General features: G+C 49.3%; 1 protein-coding gene across 2 annotated transcripts in view; it reads left to right on the forward strand.

Annotated features, from left to right (window-relative positions):
* Positions 1-5,377: 5,377 nt before the first annotated feature.
* Positions 5,378-19,719, forward strand: part of si:ch211-236l14.4 (SITS-binding protein) — a 274,084-nt gene continuing 259,742 nt past the window's right edge. For both annotated transcript variants that reach the window (XM_038807329.1, XM_038807330.1), the window contains exon 1: positions 5,378-5,943. In XM_038807329.1, the coding sequence (XP_038663257.1) occupies positions 5,479-5,943 (465 nt within the window). In that variant the 5' untranslated portion in view covers positions 5,378-5,478. The remainder of the gene's footprint in view (positions 5,944-19,719) is intronic.

The following is a 19,719-nucleotide window of genomic DNA, read 5'->3' on the forward strand; positions in this document are numbered from 1 at the left end:
AGCGAGGAAGGAGTCGTAGAACAACAGTATGTACAAACCAGTGAGTTAATCAAACAGGGTTACAAAACAATCAGTTCATGATTTCAAAGAGTCCATGAATTTAGGCAGTTCATAAATTCAGTCTCTGAGGTGGGCGACAAATTCTGGTCGACCGCCTCAAGGGTGGGTCAGGGGCCGCCTGTTCAGGAATGGGCGGGACTGTGTCAGACTCAGAGGGTGGCAGAGCGAAAGGGAGATCTGCGAAGTCTGTGAAGGGCTCGTCGTGAGGGCGAGGCAGGACATGACGATCTGGCGGCGAGCAAGGAAGGAGTCGTAGTGCCCGCCTATTTCGGCGAAGAAAAGAGCCGTCTTGTAGATGACCCAAAAATGACCTGGGGGCCACTTGTCTGAGCACCGCAGCGATGGCGGACCAACCACCATCGGGAAGTTGGACACGGACCTCGTCATCAGGAGCCAGGGCAGGGAGATCCGTAGCACGGGCGTCGTACGCCGATTTGTGTTTGGCCCGAGACAACTGCATTCGACGAAGGACTGGAAGGTTGTCCAAGTCCGGGACATGAATGGCCGGCACCGTCGTCCGCAGCGTGTGATTCATTAACAATTGAGCCAGTGACAGGGCCAGTGGACAATGGAGCTGATCTGTAAGCAAGCAGGGTGAGGTAAAAATTGGATCCCGCATCGGCCGCCTTGCACAGGAGTCGTTTGACAATGTGCATCCCCTTTTCAGCTTTGCCATTGGATTGGGGTAATGGGGACTGGACGTGACATGTATGAAGTTGTATCGTTTGGCAAAATTGGACCACTCCTGACTGGCAAAACACGGGCCATTGTCGGACATGACCGTGAGCGGGATGCCGTGGCGAGTGAAGGTTTCCTTGCACGCACGGATGGCTGCTGTTGAGGTGAGGTTGTGTAGCCTAACTACCTCCGGGTAGTTTGAGAAATAATTCACTATGAGAACGTAATCCCGGCCAAGTGCATGGAATTAGTCCCGGTCAATGCCCACTTTGTTCCAGGGGGACGTAACCAGCTCATGGGGTTGCAAGGTCTCCCTTGGCTGAGCAGGCTGGAATCGTTGGCATGTTGGGCAGTTGAGAACTGCGTTGGCAATGTCCTCATTGATACTAGGCCAGTACACTGCCTCACGGGCCCGTCGGCGGCACTTCTCCACTCCCAGGTGACCCTCATGGAACTGCTCAAGGACGAGGTTCCACATGCTGTGTGGAATGACGATCCTGTCCAACTTTAGTAGAATTCCATCTACCACCGCCACGTCATCTTTAATGTTGTAGAATTGAGGGCATTGGCCCTTGAGCCACCCGTCTGTCAGGTGGCACATGACACCTTGGAGCAGAGGATCGTTGGCCGTCTCACGCCAAATCTGGATGAGTCGTTAGTCCGTGGCGGGCAGATTGGATGCGGCAAATGCCACATGAGCGTCAATTTGGCACACGAAGCCCGCTGGGTCACAGGGTGTGGTGACAGATCGGAAGAGTGCATAGGCGACGATGAGCTCCTTACCCGGGGTGTAGACGAGTTCGAAGTCCACATATACGCCTGAGTTTAAGGAGAATGCGCTGCAGGCGAGGTGTCATGTCGTTAAGGTCTTTTTGAGTGATATTGACCAGTGGCCTGTGGTCTGTCTCGACTGTGAACTTTGGAGTCCATCGCCATAGTCATGGAACTTGACGACTCCGGTAAGAAGGCCTAGGCACTCTTTTTCAATTTGCGCATAGCGCTGTTCGGTGGGCGTCATTGCACGTGACGCGCATGCGACAGGAGCCCATGAGGAGGCGTCACGTTGAATGAGCACTGCTCCAATGCCGGACTGACTGGCATCCGTGGAGATCTTTGTTTCTTTGGCCGGATCGAAAAATGCCAACACCGGGGCCTTGGTCAGCTTCGCCCTGAGTTCTCGCCATTCTTGTTCGTGGGTGGGGAGCCATTGGAACTCTGTTGTCTTCTTGACCAGGTTCCTGAGAGCCATGGTGTGGGAGGCGAGGTTAGGGATGAACTTCCCCAGGAAATTGACCATGCCCAGGAAGCGGAGGACCGCCTTCTTGTCCTCCGGTGTCTTCATGGCCCTAATGGCAGATACCTTGTCAGCATCCGGCTGCACGCCAAACTGTGAAATGTGGTCTCCGAGGAATTTAATTTTTGTTTGACCAAAGGAGCATTTGGCCCTGTTGAGGCGGAGGCCATGCTCATGGATTCGTCGGAAGACGCGTTGGAGGCGATCAATGTGCTCCTGTTGGGTGGTAGACCAGACGATGATGTCGTCCACATATACGCGAACCCCTTCGATACCTTCCATCATCTGTTGCATTATTCTGTGGAACACCTCCGATGCTGATATGATGCCAAACGGCATCCGGTTGTAACAAAAGGTGTAGAGCATCCGACTGGATGGGTCATGTTGGATCTGCCAGAACCCCTTGGATGCGTCTAGCTTAGTAAAAAATTTGGCGCGAGCCATCTCGCAGGTGAGTTCTTCGCGCTTTGGAATGGGATAGTGTTCCCTCATAATACTGTGGTTGAGGTCCTTGGCATCAATACATATGCGTAATTCGCCGGATGGTTTTTTTACGCACACCATAGAGTTGACCCAGTCAGTCAGTTCTGTAACTTTCGAACTTACGCCCTGGTCCTGGAGGTCCTGCAGCTGCTGCTTGAGGCGGTCCTTGAGGGGTGCTGGTACCCTGCAAGGTGCGTGCACCACAGGCGTGGCATTTGGTTTTAATAAGATTTTACAAGTGTATGGGAGTGTGCCCATGCCCTCGAATACACCGTGGTATCGGGTTATGATAGCGTTCAGTTGTGTCTGAAAGTCGGCGTACTGAGATGCGGAAGCGTCAGCAGGTGACAGGGAGTGAACCCTTTGGGCAAGGTTTTTGAGTTTGCACGCCTGAGCACCAAGCAGGGAGCTTTAGTGGATCCCACTATTTCGAATGGCAGGTTAGCCTTTAATGACAGGTGCAACATTTCAAGCTGGCAAGAGCCACTGGCAGCAATGGCATTGCCATTATAGTCCAGAAGCTGACAAGCGGATGGCAGGATGGTAGGCTTGACATGGAGGCTTTCGAGGTCAGACCGCGCAATGAGGTTGGCTGAAGCGCCGGTGTCCAGGCGGAATCTGATGGTGGATCGGTTGACCGTGAGGGTGGCACACCACTCGTTGTCCGGAGCAATGCTGAGTATTGGGAGAGACTTGGCTTTTGTCTTCTGGAGCACCTTGTGTTTGGTGTTGATGCCCACCCGAAATGGTGCTTTGGGGACCTCGGTGTCAAGGTCCGGAATCAAGTCGGTGTCGGAATCGGTGACCGGTGGCTGGATGGTTCGGACATCCCTGCGTGGCTGGTTGGAGCGACGAGAGGTAGTAGGTTGAGCAGACCTGCATAGGGCTGCATAGTGGCCAAGCTTGCCACATTGGAGACAGCGTGGGATTTTGCAGGACATTGCCGTTTTAAGTGGGCGGAGCCACAGTTGCCGCACATCGTGACGTCAGAACGTTCGGTGCGACACTGCACATGCGCAGTGCGGTTGTACGTGGTGTGCGCCTGCGCAGTGCAGTCTTCGGCCTCGCCTTCCCCTCGGTCAGTGCGCGCATGCGCGGGAGCCCGTGAAAAGCACGTGAAATGGCTGCCCTCATCCAGGCTTAGGCCCTGGAGCTGTTTAATGGCTTGCACCCTCTGCCTCGTGGGGGCCTAGCCGTGCCGTTTCTGCCGCTTGAATGTGCGAGTATCGGTTAGTCGCGTGTTCATGCAGAACGCAGGTCTCGATGGCTATAGCAAGGGTGAGCTGTTTAACTTTGAGGAGCTGCTGGCGTAGAGGGTCCGATTGCACACCGAAAACGATCTGGTCACGGATCATCGATTTGGAGGTGGAGCCGTAATTACAGGACTGCGCAAGGATGCGAAGGTGGGTGAGCAAAGATTGAAAAGGTTCATCCTTACCCTGCAGACGCTGTTGAAAGACATGGCGGTCAAAACTTTCATTCACCTCGATGCCACAGTGACTGTCGAACTTGGACTTGTCTTCACCTTCAGCGAATGTGAGAGAGTTGAAGATATGGATGGCGTGGTCCCCGGCCATGGTCTGTAGCTTCGAGGTGTAGCTCAAATCGTTGTTTCAAGATTTTCCAGTTCGCACCGAGGTTGCCGGTGGTGCGGAGCGGCGGGGGAGGGCAGACGCTGTCCATACTACCGGATGGCTGATTGCTGGTCGAAGGCAGATCACTTGAAGGTAGGTCTATTAAACTCTAACATCACATACTGGTACTATGATGTGTTGGGTACTCTGGATCTGTGGAGACTGCATTTACCTTAGCAGTGGCATAGACAGGCTACCAACATTTGTAATAGTACAACACTATTTTATTTAACTAAGAGCTGTTGAACATACTTTCACTGTGGGTCGACACTATGTTAGATTGATTGAAGACCCATGCCTAACCTGACCAGTCTAAATTGCTAGCACATGGTGGATGTTTGTGCTACTGACTGCGGGCTCTCTGTCTCAGAGGCTGCTTCCCGAATGAGCGGGAAAACTAGTGCCCTCTGGCTTTATAGTGACCGTGCTCTAACTGGTGATTGGCTGCTGTGTTGTGTGTGTTGATTGGTCTTGCAGTGAGTCAGTCAGTGTGTGTCTGCACCATTATATACTGATGTGTATATTATGACAGGGTCTATCTATGATTTTGTCTCTGTTTTTAATTTGGGTCTATCAGTGATTTGTCACTGGTTTTGACTCGGGTCGATCTGTGAATTGTCTCTGGTTTTAATTCGAGTCTATCTGATTTTGTCTCAGGTTTTAAATCGGGTCTATCTGTGTCTTTGGTCTGGTTTTAAATCGGATCCAAGTGTGTCTTTGGTCTGGTTTTAATTTGGTTCTATCTGTAATTCTGTCTCTTGGTTTAACTCGGTGTATCCGTCATTTTGCTCTGGTTTATCTTGGGTCTATTATTTTTATGTGGTTTTAACTCGGTTCTGTCAGTGATTTTGCCCTGTTTTTATGTCTAGTCTATGTCTATTTCTGGTCTGGTGTTTAGTTGCGACTATTTCTGATCTTGCTCTAGTTTTTACTTGGGTCTATCTATTATCTTACTCTGGGCTTAATTCGGGTCAATCTCAGGTTTTGCTTTGGTTTTAACTCCGTTATATTTATATTGTGCTCTGTTTTTAACTCGGGTCTATCTCTGGTTTTGCTCTGCTTTAAACTCGGATCTGTGTAATTTTGCTCTGATTTTAACTGCAGTCTATCTGTGATTTTGCCCTGCTTTTACCTCGGGTCCATGTGTGGTTTTGGTCTCGTTCCAGCCCGGGTCATGTGTCTGCCTTGTTTGGAGTTTGCAGACTATCCCACTCCGCACTGAGTGAAGTGTTCGGTAACAGTTTGCTGGCTGCAGATTCCGTTGCTCCATTCCTATCGCGGGGAGAAGGCTCAGGACGCAGCGCTTGAAGCTCGGGACGGACACTGGACATGCTTAGAAGGGGCAGAGAGATGCCCAGCCCCGGGGGCGATGCCAGCCTGGAGCCTGGGGTCAAGGAGATGAACGAGACGTGGAAAGGGGCGATCGCCTGTCTTGGGGTTGCTTTGCTGTCGCTGATGACTATCGGAGTTCTTTACTGGCAGGTTGTGGAGAAACCGGACACTGACTGGATCCTAAAGGGACAGTTCAGCGGGCTGGTGTGGGACAGAAAGGCTTTGTCCCTCTCACTGAGATCCCTAAACCAGGACAAGATCTTCACTCAGATCGAGCACAGGCACCTGCCCAACACAGGAGTCACTCTTATTCATAACCTGTGCTGGTTTAACCAAAGCCAGTTCTGCTCTATTTGGGACGAAGTGACTGAACTCCAGGTCTTTTTGGAACCAGTAAACCAGAGTGTGGCGGAATGTTACCAAGTGGAGTGGACACCTAGACATTGCCAAGTGGCCCTCAAGGTAATTCCACAGTCACATTGATTCCTTAGAACCAACTTGTTGACGAGGTGTTTGGGCTATAATACTCTCTCATTTATAGCAAGTGTTGTGGACAATTAAATGGCAACGAAAATTCAACCCATTATAGACTGAAACATGTATTTTAAGTAACAGTAAAATCTGGGCAATTGGAGGGTTCAGGTTCAAAGCAATAATGAAGACAGTGGGTGAGATTCTCCATCAGCGGACGGCAAAATCGGGAAATACGATTGGGCGTAGAATCGGTTCCGGGCCTGAAATTGTGGCAGCCACTGGTACAGTAAATGGCGTTGGCATATCCCAACCCAGTATTGGCAGGCCCAACCCAGTATTTTCCGGGACCCCCATGATTCTCCGCCTCTGATGGACCAAATTCCCGACGGCGTGGTTCTGTACCACCAGTTCTGCTGTTGAGGAACTCCACAAATCCTGCGGCGGCTTCAACACTTAGGATCTTCCCAAAAGCGAACAAAGTTCCCAAGTGAGTGCGTTTAGCCACGTGTTTCCCGGCAGTTGCAATGCCGAGAACCACATGGCTATTCATCGCGACTCACGTTTTGAATAGGGGTCTAAACGGGGAACGCGTTGCTGAGGCCGCGCATAGCCCTGCTTTTTACAATGGGAAGCTTTGCTCCCCAGAACTCCCTGTTATAGCGGGAGATCGGGGCGCCATTTTAAAATGGTATCCCTATCTCTGAGGTCCACAAAACAATCCCCGACCTCCCCCCCCCCCCCCGCAAGCCCGAATGCAACATGGGAGGGTCGGAGGGTCCCCCCCCCCACCCACTTATCCCCCAACACCCACACCGGGAACCCCAACCCTATTACGCGCACACAAAAAATGCCCTTGGAGACTCCTGTCATGAGAATGTCGCTTTAAGAAATGTTTGGCTGCTCATGTTACTGCAGTGATGTCAGAGTGTGGGTGGAGCTGAGCTCTGGCTCTGCTCTTTAGTTTCACTTTGTGAAAAGCTTTGGTGTGTCTCTGTCTTTTTGGTTTTGTTTTCAGTGTTGGAGCTCCAGCCAGACAAAGCAGCTGTACTGCTGTACTCTCTGCCATGAAATGACTATCTCTTGATCATTTGGTGAATTCAGAATTATAAATGTGCTCAGTAGTGATTTTAACCTGATGTGCTTCTGTTAAAGGTTATTTTTTTCTGAGGCAGCACGGTGGCGCAGTGGTTAGCATTGCTTCCTCACGGCGCCAAGTTCCCAGGTTCGATCCCGGCTCTGGGTCACTGTCCGTGTGGAGTTTGCACATTCTCCCCGTGTTTGCATGGGTTTCGCCCCCGCAACCAAAAGATGTGCAGGGTAGGTGGATTGTCCCTTAATTGGAAAAAAAATTGGGTACCCTAAATTTATAAAAATAGAAAGGTTATTTTTTTGTTAGTCTTCTAGATGTTAAAAGGACAGTGTAAGCATTACTTTGTGTTGTACACTTTGGGGGTTGGTATTTGAATTAATGGTTGCTAAGATGTTCACTGTTTGTTTTAAAAAGGTTAACTTGAGTTCATAGAATAAACATTGTTTTGCTCTAAAAAATACTTTTCCATTTCTGCTGTACCACACCTGTAGAGTGGGCCGTGTGCTCCCCATACCACAATCTATTAAAAGTTGTGGGTCAGGTGAACTCCATGATACACTTTGGGGTTCTCTAAACCCTGGCCCATAACAAATTGGGGGCTCATCCGGGATAAAAGTCTATCTATTGGATTGGCTTAGTGAACTTAAAGATAGTGAGGGGTGAGCATATTGTGGTTGCTTTTCAGGTGTGGTATTCCAGTTTAAGTGGGGAGTGTGTTGTGGACAATGGCTCTTTCAGAGGTTCAGAAGTTTTTGGGGGTGGAGACGGTCACGCGCAGTACCTTACGGATGGAGACTAAAAGCAGACTGTTACATTTGGCAAAGGCATTGCAGTTAACATTACCTGACAACATGCGAAAAGGTGAGGTAATTATGGCGGTGGCTAAGCATTTAAAGTTGCCTGAGATAGAGTCTGACTCATTGGAACTGGCAAAAATTCAGTTCCAAATGAAACAAACGGAACACGAGAAAGAATTAAAGCAGCTTGAATATGAAAGAGAGAGAGAGGAAAAAGAAAGCGAGATGCAGATCAGGGAAAAGATCAAGAGAGTGAGTTTGAAATTCAGAAAATGGCCATGAAACATGCCAGTCAGTTAAAATTGGCAGGCATAAAGGGAACCATACAGTTGGATGTTAGTGATGAGGATAGTGAGAAAGAGCGTCATAGTCGAAGGCTTGGTGGGGATCTATTTAAATATGTCCAAGCATTGCCAAGGTTTGACGAGAAGGAGGTAGAAGCCTTTTTCATTTCATTTGAGAAGGTGGCTAAACAAATGGCCACCGGACATGTGGGTAATACTGATTCAAACAAAGCTGGTAGGTAGGGCGAGTGAAGTGTTTGCATCAGAGTAGGTATCTGAGACGTATGAGGAGGTGAAAAAACCCATCTTATGAACTAGTGCCTGGAGCCTACAGACAAAGGTTTAGAAATTTAAGGAAAGAACCCGGTCAAACATACATGGAGTTTGAAAGGATCAAGCAGAGTAACTTTGATAAGTGGATAAGAGCTTTGAAAATAGACAAAACGTATGAAGTTCTCAGAGAAATCATACTTTTGGAGGAGTTTAAAAATTCAATTCCTGATGTAGTGAGAACTTATGTGGAAGAGCACTGTGAGATTAGTAGCAGAAATGGCAGATGATTCTGAATTAGTTCATAAATCAAAGCTTGGTTTCCAACATCAATTTCAGCCTGTGAGGGATAGAAACTGGGGACATGTGAAATACTGAAGTGGTAAAAGTAAAGGGGATCTGATGGGAGGTAATAAGAAGAGTGTACCTCAGACTAAAAAAAAAATCCAGGACGGTGGAAAAGAAATGAAAAGTTTCAAATGTTTTAACTGTAATAAACTAGGCCATGTAAAGGCATAGTGTTGATGGTGGAAGAAAAGCACTGGGAAGGCTGATGTGGTAAAACAGAATAAGACAGTGGGATTTGTTAAAGTGGTAAAGGAAAGCCCAAGTGAAGCGAAGCAGGTGCAAAACATTGTACAGCCTGATCAAGAGGTGATTGATAAGAAGGTGCCAGATCTCTTTAAAGAATTTACTTGTATGAGTAAAGTTTACTCATGTGTATCAGGAGGAGCAGGTAAAGAAGTCACAATTTTAAGAGATACGGGAGCTAGTCAATCTTTAATGGTTAGAGATGAGGAGTTATGTAGTTTGGGAAGAATGATGCCAGAAAAAGTGGTAATATGTGGAATTCAGGGTGAGAGGAGTAATGTTCCATTATATAAAGTAAGGTTGGAAAGTCCAGTGAAGAGTGGTGAAGTTGTAGTAGGAGTAATAAAGAAACTATCTTGTCCAGGAATACAGTTTATCTTGGGTAATGACATAGCTAGATCGCAGGGGGGAGTGATGCCTACTGTGGTTGATAAACAAGTGGAATATCAGACACCTGAAGTGTTGAAGGAGGAATATCCTTGGATTTTTCCGGATTGTGTAATAACAAGGTCACAAAGTCACAGATTAACAAAGAGATTGAGAGTATGCTTAGAAAAGGCATAATTGAAGTGGGTTGCAGCCAATGGAGTCACCCATGGTGATGGTACCTAAACCAGACGGTACCCAATGGTTGTGTGTGGACTATCGAAAGGTGAATGCAGTTACAAGAACGGACTCTTATCCTATCCCACGTTTGGAGGATTGCATTAAGAAAGTGGGACAATCAGCTTTTATTTCCAAACTGGATTTACTTAAAGGTTACTGGCAGGCACCTTTATCCGAAAGGGCGAAGGAGATTTCAGCTTGTGTAACTCAAGATGGTATATACCAATTCAAAGTTATGCCATTTGGCATGAAAAACGCCCCAGTCACATTTCAAAGGTTAACTAACAAAGTTGATTCAGGATTACCCAATTGTGTGATATACATTGACGATCTGATAATTTTCAGATGGAATACATCTGATGGAGTTATTAGATCGACTTCAGGAGGCGGGTTTGGTGATAAACCTAGCCAAACGTGAATTTGGAAAAGCCCAAGTCACTTTCCTTCGCCAGACAATCGGACAGTGTCGAATGGTCACACGGGATGTGAAGACAACAGTTATTGAGGAGTTTCCAATACTCTCATTACAAAGAGAAATAATGCGATTTCTTGGCATGAGTGGATTTGATCGAACATTTGTGCAAAGTTTTGTAGCGTGATTGCTCCACAGATGGACTTGCTGAAGAAACGTCAACAATTTCAGTGGACAGTGGAGTTTCAACAGGCATTTGATGGCCTGAACGGTGTGATAATTTGGCTGTGCAGAGTCTGCACATCCTCCCCGTGTGTGCGTGGGTTTCCTCCGGGTCCTCCGGTTTCCTCCCACAGTCCAAAGATGTGTAGGTTAGGTGGATTGGCCATGATAAATTGCCCTTAGTGTCCAAAATTGGCCTTAGTGTTGGGTGGGGTTACTGGGTTATGGGAATAGGGTGGAGGTGTTGACCTTGGGTAGGGTGCTCTTTCCAAGAGCCGGTGCAGACTCGATGGGCCGAGTAGCCTCCTTCTGCACTGTAAATTCTATGAAATAACCGATGCTCCTGTGTTGGAGAGTTACAAGGGACTCTATGATCAGATTGAACGAAAGTGTCTGACTTTAAAGAAAAATGCCGAGGGTTAGAGAAATGGATGGATCGTGCCGAGACCTTCTTGTTCAAAGAGACTGGCAATCGAGCAGGATTCCAGTTGGAGGAAGAAGAAAAAAAAAATTGACTATATTATTATACCTGTTTGTGTGTGTTGTTTTTTGAAACAAAAACGTATATTTACTGTGTGCATTTCTTAATGGATAGTGAAAAGGTGAAAAATGAAACCATCTTGAAGTTGATGGTTTATTTTTTTTCTTGGGGGGAGGTGGCATGAAAATGTCGCTTTAAGAAATGTTTGGCTGCTCATGTTACTGCAGTGATGTCAGAGTGTGGGTGGAGCTGAGCTCTGGCGCTGCTTTTTAGTTTCACTTTGAGAAAAGCTTTGGTGTGTCTGTGTCTTTTTGGTTTCGTTTTTCAGTGTTGGAGCTGAAGCCAGACAAAGCAGCTGTACTGCTGTTCTCTCTGCCATGAAAAGACTATCTCTTGATCATTTGGTGAATCCAGAATTATAAATGTTTTCAGTAGTAACTTTAATCTGATGTGCTTCTGTTAAAGGTTTTTTTTTTTAAGTCTTCTAGATGTAGATCCTGGGTTTTCCGGTTTTCCAGATTTTCTGGCGGAGCGTGGAAGATCGCATCCTTAGTCTTAGGAATGGAGAATCCCGCACAGTGTGTCTGCTGTTGGTGGAGAGTGTGCTCTGTCGGGAGGGAGCTACGAGTTGGGGGAAAGACACTGAGGAGAGCGGATTCTCTTGAGGACAACAATTTGTAACTGTTTTCACTCCGGTTGTTCAATTGTTTCTTCCTTCAAAAATACTTGAACGTTTCCCAATGTGGCCTTGGTAACAATTCAAGGGATTTTCTGTCATTTCACTCAAAATCTACCATGAACAAATGAAAGCCTGAAGCACCATGGTTAGGAACAACGTTTAACTAGTTCATTATGAAAATAATCGCCTGAAATTAAACCAAATTTTGCTCCGACATATATCTTACACTCAAGTTATTCTGCCGAGTAAGTTTCAGTGGGAGAGATAAGGGGCAGGATTTTGTATCCAGCGACACCGGAATCGTGAAGCACGATCAGGCAGAGAATAGCGCGGCAGCCGGAAATAGCGTCCAGCCGGACTCTGCACGGAATGCCATGCTCCGGTGCCTTGACAGTAGCGTAAATGTGTTCGATGGTGCATGCTGGCATGCACATACAAATCGTACAATAAACGCCATTGGCATGTAATTGACGGGCCCAACCCGACATTGCCTCCTGCGATGCCTGCCTCCATCAGGAGGAATTACCAATGATGCGGTTCACTTGTGGTACTTAAAATCAGGAAGTAGGCGCCATGGCTGCTTCGGGAGAAGGAGGAGGAAAGACATGTTTCCAACGGCGCAGCCGTGGGCTGCCAAACGTTTTGTTGGCCGGCAGGGCCTTGGAGAGCAGCGGGGATGACCAGAGGATGATCCGGAGCACTGTGGTGACCCTCGGGATGTCAAGGCATGGACTGCTATTGCTACGTCCTGAAAGGAGCCATCTTGCAGCACACCCCACCGACCGCCCACTGTGGCCCGTAGTTGTGCCAAGCGCCACTGGCCATATGGGTGCCCTCCCCTCCCCAAGGCTGTACCACCACAGCCAGGTGCCATATCTATGGGAGGGCGTAGGGCAAGTGCTGCAGAGTGTACTTAGGCATGGGTAGCACCAGCCACCAGTACCCCTACCGGCAGGGTGCTGGGGTCAGAGAACCACCAGTCCCAGGCACCATGGGGCCAAGGGTACGGTGAGGGGGGCAATGTGCTGGAGGGACTGACCGGGGCTAGGGTGGAGATGAGAGGGGAAGGGGACATGCGGGGGCAGGGGCTGCAGTGTAGGACAGGGTCATCCTGTTGCCTATTGGATCTGGTTGGGCACTGAAGCACTCACATGCTTTTCACCCTCTACAGAGAATGGATTTCATTATCTAATAGGGTCCGATCCGTGGGATGGAGGATGACGATGCCTGCTCTGCGATGAGCCCTGGTGCTCTGTATTGTTGGAAGCAGTCTAACTCCTGCCCTCGGTAGCACTCTTCATCCGCCAGGTGATCCCTCCATGCGTGCTGGCCATTCCATCTCAAGTCCCATAGAACCCCTGCAGTTGCAGGGGTGCGGATGGGGTCTGGTGGGTAGGGGGTGGGGGTAATGGGAGGGGCGGGGTGGGGTAATAGGGTGGTGTGGTGGCCACCCTGGGTGCCCGAACCAGTGCTCACATCCAACCCTTGCTCTACTCCTCACACCCTTCAGAGAGAGGACCAAGGCAGTTTTGAACATTGGTGGACAGGAGTTTATTCTGCTTTTTACAGGTATTTTGCCCTCGCCCCTATTGCTAACCTATATGCTTCGCCTGTGCCAACTTACCTGGTGTCTACCTTTCTGGTCTTATGGGCCCTAACGCTTGCTCCATCTAGGTCCCCCCAGGAGTGGAGGTGGCCTGCTGCGATTCCTGTCCTATGACCTGGGTTCCCTTTGGTGGCTGTCCTCTGGAGCGAAGGGCCTGGATGGGCCCGGCTGTCTTCTGGGTGTCACATGTGATGTAGAGACACCATAATCCATCAGGAGCTCACTTGCTTCCCCGATGTCGACCTCCGCCTCGCCTATTGCCCGCTCTCGGGGCCCACTGACCAGGTCCAACGGCCTCTGCTCTGCTGCGTTGAGGGGTTGCAGGTCTCTCTCTCCCTTGGTTGTGGGTCGCCTTCTCCTGGGCCAAGGGGCGGGACAGACAATGCACAGTGTTTGTGCACAGGGGCTGGTTTAGCTCACTGGGCTAAATCGCTGGCTTTTAAAGCAGACCAAGCAGGCCAGGTGCACGGTTCGATTCCCGTATCAGCCTCCCTGGACAGGCGCCGGAATGTGGCGACTAGGGGCTTTTCACAGTAACTTCATTGAAGCCTACTCGTGACAATAAGCGATTTTCATTTTTCATTTCATTTTCAGTGTGACATACTCGGAGCGGGCATCAAGGGATCCGCGGCTGGTGAACTGTATTAACAGGGCACCTGGCCATGGCGGGCGGTATGGGTGTTGGAATGTGGTGCAGGGTGGGATGAGCGTTGACTGTGGTTGGTGGGGTTTGATTGCCCCCTAACGGGGTGGGAGGGGCTACGGTGTGTGGGATGGGGGTTTGTGCCAGAGGCAGGGTGATGAAGATCACGCACCCTGGCTGGCCTGGAGGTTTGCGAATTCTCCCCAGCGCTGACTGCCGGTCTGCATGGTGGGGGCCATGTAATGGGCGGTGGGTTATGGATGTGGGAGTTGTGGGACGGGGTGGTGGTGCCATGGGCACGGTGGTGGTAACTCATCCGGGCCACCCTGAGGAGGTCATGCAGCTTATTCCTGCACTGCTGACTGGTACTGGTACGGGCCCATGGCACACTCAGCCTCTGCCACCTGAGCCCAGGCTCGGTTTACATCTGCGAGTGGCAGCATTCTTCCCACCCAGCCTGGTTGGGCACGAGGTATGCCCCATGCTAACATGTCAGCCTTTCACCTGTTGCACAATGGATATTGAATTCAAACAGCAATGGTTGCCTTCACCCTCGTTGCCATAGCCCTGGGAAATGCACTGAGGCTGTACGAGCTGGAGCTGCACGAAGATAAAGAGGACCATGCAGCAGCAGAGCATGCCACAGTAGAACAAGAAGCAGCCGGTAAGGATGGAGAGCTGGCCGCCCAACAGGCCGAAGAGGAGGTGCAAAGAGAGCACCCCATGAGGCCTACTGCGTACCAGCAGCGCCTGTCATTCGAGGACCTGCCGGACCGGGCATACCATCGAAGACTGTGGCTGAGCAGGGGGACAGTGCGACAAATCTGCCAGATCATGGTACATCTGGCACCGCGAGGGTATGGGGGAGGAAACCCCCTCCCGGTGGCCGTCATGGTGACCTGAACCTTTCCAGGCGCTGAGTGGGGACCTGTCCAGAATCTCTCAGAGCTCATTGCACAAGTGCATCCGTGTCTTCACAGAGGCCCTTCATGCCCGTTCAGCACAATACAACCATTTTAATATGGACCGAGCCGACCAGGATGCCTGGGCGCGGGGTTTACCGTAATCGCCAAGATGCTCCAGGTCCAGGGGATGATCAACGGGATTCATGTCATCCTATGAACACCTGCAGATAACAGGCCGCTCTACACCAACCAAAAAAGGTTGTACTTGATGAAGGTGCGGCTGGTGTGTGACCATGACATGCGCATCATGCACGTCTGCGCCCGATACGCAGTCAGTGAGCACAATGCCTTCATCCTGGCACACTCGACGGTTCCTGGCCTTTTCGAAGCGTCCACCCGGCTGCGTGGTTGACTCTTGGATGATAGGGGATATCCACTGTGGCCGTGGCTGATGACGCCCATCCAGAGGCCACAGACCGATGCGGAAACCCGCTACGCTGATGCCCATGCCACCACCAGGGACATAATGGAGCGGTGCTTCGGCCTCCTGAAGAAGTCTGGACTGATATGGCAGGTCCTCCAGAATAATGTTGCGAGGATCTCCCACATCGTGGTGGCCTGCTGCGTCCTCCACAACATTGCGCAGCAGAGGGTTGATGTGCTGCAGGAGGAGGGTGAACGTCAGTCCTCGTCCTACAAGGAGGATGCAGGGGAAGGCGAGGGTGCGCAGGAAATGGGACCTTTGCAAGCACAGGAGGCCGTATAATATCAGGGTCAATGACCATGGGATGCTGTGATCGCCTCCAGGTTCACTGACTAGGGGGCCGAAACCTTTTCACCCCCAGGCCTCCACTGCGGACACCGCCCACCCAGGCAAACAATGCATGGGTGGCACGCAGGGCAGCACCACCTTTTGCTTCTGCACATGGTTGGGCTCCTCCAACTGCACCTGCAGATACTGGATCCTCGTGATGAGTCCTCGTGTCGTCCCTGGCACTGCGACTGCATCTCCACGATCGATGGGATCATCCGCATCAGAAGCCTGAAACCCATCTGGATGGCAGCTAGTCCCTGGGGTTGGGCCCGCCCTCCAACCATCCACCCCATTGGGGGTTCCTACCTCCTCCTGAAAAACCGCAGCATGTGTGTGGTGCACACCAGATCTGGTGGTGCACACCAGATCATGTCCCAGGAGCCTCTTCACTAAAGTGTCCAACTGAGGTGAGTGTCTGTGGAATTGTGGAGGATGTTGGAAACAGCTTGATGGGAAGTCTGTCTTCTTGGACTCGGGCTCTGGAGTCACATGGGATGCAGGCTGAGGGTTCCTCCCGATCGGTGTCATCGCTGTCGCTGCTCAAAACCTGGGGTTGTGGTTGTCCTTGGGGGAGGGGGGCACCAGAAGAGCCCCCCCATCACCAGCAACTCCTGCAAGACATGACACAAGACAAGCTGCATGATTGCATGCTGGGCGGGGGAGAGATTGGGGGGGTAGGAGAAAGGGGTTGTGTGGAGAGGGGGGGAGGTGGTGGTGGTGGAGAGGGGGGTTGGTGGTGGTGAGTGTGATAGTGGTGTGGGGATGGTGGTGGAGAGGAGTTGTGGGGGTGGTGGTGGAGAGAGGGTGTGGGGTGGTGGGGGAGTGGGATTGTGGGGCAGTGGTGGAGATGGGGTGCGGGGGTCGGGTGATGGTGTGTGTGGGGGTGTTGGGGGAGTGGCGCACATGCCATGGGAAACCGCAACTCATGGTGGTCTCACTTCCTTGCCCGATGATGACCTCTGTGACTGCCCTCCCTTCAGGAACTCCGACCACGTCCAGTGCCCTCTGTTCTCCTGCAGTGAGGGGCCACAGGTCCGACAGACCCCCTCCAGTCTTCTCCCGCTGTCGGTGGTTTTGTGTGGCCTTCTCTTCGGGGAGGAAAACAGAAAACGTACAGTTTTGGACAGTCCGGCGCAGGCAGCCCAGGGGTTGTGTATCTGGTGGCTTCAGTGGCCAGGGCACCTGGCCATGGTGGCTGGTATGGGTGCCGGCATGTGGTGTGTTGTAGGAGTTTGGCCACCCTCCGGGGTGGGGGGGTTTACAGGTGTGTGCGCCGGGGTTGGTGCTAGGAGCACAGTTCTGCCTCCTCACCCTGGCCACCCTGAGGAGGTCGTGCACTTCATTTTCTGCACTTCTGGTCCTCGCGGTGTTGTCCATGGCACTGACAACCTCTGCCACCTGCGCCCAGGCCTAGTGAACGGCGGCAGCTCGCAGCCTCCTTCCCACTCCAGAGTACTGGGTTGCCCACCTCTCCACCACGGCGTTCATCAAAGTCTCGAGTTTGGCATGTGTACACCTTGGTGCCGCTTATCTTGCTGCCATTTTGTTGGCTGGGGTGGTGTGTGTAGGGAGTGAAGTATGGACAGGTGCTGCAGCTTGTCAGCCTCCTGGTGTCAATCCCGAATCCGGCACCATTTCTCATTGGAATCAATCGTGTTCCATGCGGCACCGGTGCTAGCCCTTTAAAGGTTGGTGAATTTGTCCAGGTGACGCACCAGTTTTGCTGTCGTAGAACTCTACTAGTCCTGCCCGGCCTATTGCATTTGGCGTGTTGTATACACCGATTGTTAAGTTGTCTTTGGTGTGTTGTATACATTGATAGTTGTGTTGTATTCTCTATGTTGTATACACTGATTGTTATGTTGCACTCTCTGTTGTATACTGTAATGGGCCAGGGTTGAGAGAACCCCAAAGTGAATCAACGAGTTCACCTGACCCACAACTTTGAATAGATTGTAGTTATGGGGAGCACATGGGCCTACTTTAAAGGTGTGATGCAACAGAGATCTACAGTACTTTTAAATTCAAACAATGTTGATTTATGAAACCAGTTAACACTTTACAAACTCACAGTAAACATCTCAACTACTATTAACACCAATAAATCCCTCAAAGAATACAGTACACCATAAATAACTCTTAATCTTTCCTTGCAACATCCATAAGACAAAAATACCCTTTTTACAGAAATACATCAGGTACATCTCTACAGAAACAGGTATTATTTTTAAATCACCAAATGATCTGGAGACAGTATTTAGATTGCAGAGAGCGAGAGAGAGAGACTAATACACCTTCTTGCTGTGACTGCAGCTATCCAGCTCTCAAAATGAAACTAAAACACACCCTGTAGCAGACAGCCCAAAGCAAAAGCAAAAGCAGACAGACAGCCCAGCTCCACCCACACTCTGACATCACTGATAAATTTCTTAAAGGTACATCCACTAAAGCTATTTTATAAACATCCATTTCTTAAAGGTACTCTCACATGACAATACACCGATTACTATGTTGTATTGTGTACACTGACTGATATGTATATTTGATGTGTTATGATAGTTATGTGTGCTCACTATATTGTATACACTTGTCATATGTACTTGGTGTGTTGTACACGCTATGTTTTATTTGGTGTGCTGTATGCACTGATTGTTTTTCTTTCTGTACTTTGCACACTGATTGTTATGTGCACTTCGTATTGTACACATCGATTGTAATGTTGTTTTTGGTGTGTCCTACGTACTGATTGTTATGTTGTGCTCTCAGTTTTGTATACACCTTTTGTTATGTGTACTCTGTATTGTATACACTGACTGATACGTATACTTGGGGTGTTATTTGCAAGCATTGTGCTTGGTGTCTTGGATGCACTGATAGTTATGTGTACTCTCGGTATTATATACACTGACTGGTACGTGTACTCTCTGTTGTATACATTGATTGTTATGTTGTAGTTGGTGTGTTGTATGCACTGTCAGTGACATTGTACTCACTAGGTTGTATACAGTGACTGTTGTGTACTCACTGCGTTTTATGCACTGACTATTGTGTGCTCACTGAGTTGTGTACACTGACAGTTGTGTACTTGCTGTGGTAAAAACACTGCTGTATTGGGACCGGTTTAATCAGTTGGCTAGGCAGCTGGTTCGTGATGCAGAGCGAGATCAGCAGCGCGGTTTCAATTCCAGTATCGGCTGAGGTTATTCATGAAGGCTTCTCAACCTTTCTCCTCGTTTGAGGTGTGATGATCCTCAGGTTAAATCACCACCTTAAAACAGCCTATGGACATCTGGGACTATGACAACTTTACCTTTTACACTGTTGTATGAATTGACTGTGGTGTACTCGCTGTGTTGTATACTCTGAATGTGGTGTACTCGCTGTGTTGTATGCACTGACAGTTACATTGTACTCACTGAGTTGTATACACCGACTGCTGTATATTTGCTGTGTTTACACACTGTTGTATACTCACCGAGATGTATTCACTAACTGCTGTGTACTCATTGTGTTGCATAAACTATCTGTTGTGCATTCACTGTTTTGTACACAAAGAGTTAAGTCGTACTCACTGAGTTGTATACACAGACTTGTATATTTGCTGCATTGCACACACTGGCTGTTGTATACTCACAGTGTTGTATACATTGACTGTTATATACTCACTTGTTTACACTGATTGTTATGTACACTGTTGTATACTCATTGGATTATATACACACACTGTTATGTACTCACTGTTGTGTACTCACTGTGTTGCATTCACTAACTTTTCTGTACTCACTATTGTATTTGCTGTATACTTACCGTGTTGTATTCACTAACTGCTGTGTACTCACTGTTGTATTCATTAACTGCTGTGTACTCACTGTTGTATACACTGACTGCTGTGTACTTACTGTTGTATACACTGACTGCTGTGTACTCACTGTTGTATACACTAACTGCTGTGTATTCACTGTGGTATACACTGACTGCTGTGTACTCACTGTTGTATACACTAACTGCTGTGTACTCACTGTTGTATACACTGACTGCTGAGTACTCACTGTTGTATACACTAACTGTTGTGTACTCACTGTTGTATACACCGACTGCTGTGTACTCACTGTTGTATGCACTAACTGCTGTGTACTCACTGTTGTATACACTAACTGCTGTACACTCACTGTTGTATACACTGACTGCTGTATACACACTGTTGTATACACTGACTGCTGAGTACTCACTGTTGTATGCACTAACTGCAGTGTACTCACTGTTGTATACACTGACTGCTGTATACTCACTGTTGTATACACTGACTGCTGTGTACTCACTGTTGTATACACAAACTGCTGTGTACTCACTGTTGTATACACTGA

This window comes from Scyliorhinus canicula, chromosome 9 (assembly GCF_902713615.1).
Source record: "Scyliorhinus canicula chromosome 9, sScyCan1.1, whole genome shotgun sequence".
NCBI lineage: Eukaryota > Metazoa > Chordata > Chondrichthyes > Carcharhiniformes > Scyliorhinidae > Scyliorhinus > Scyliorhinus canicula.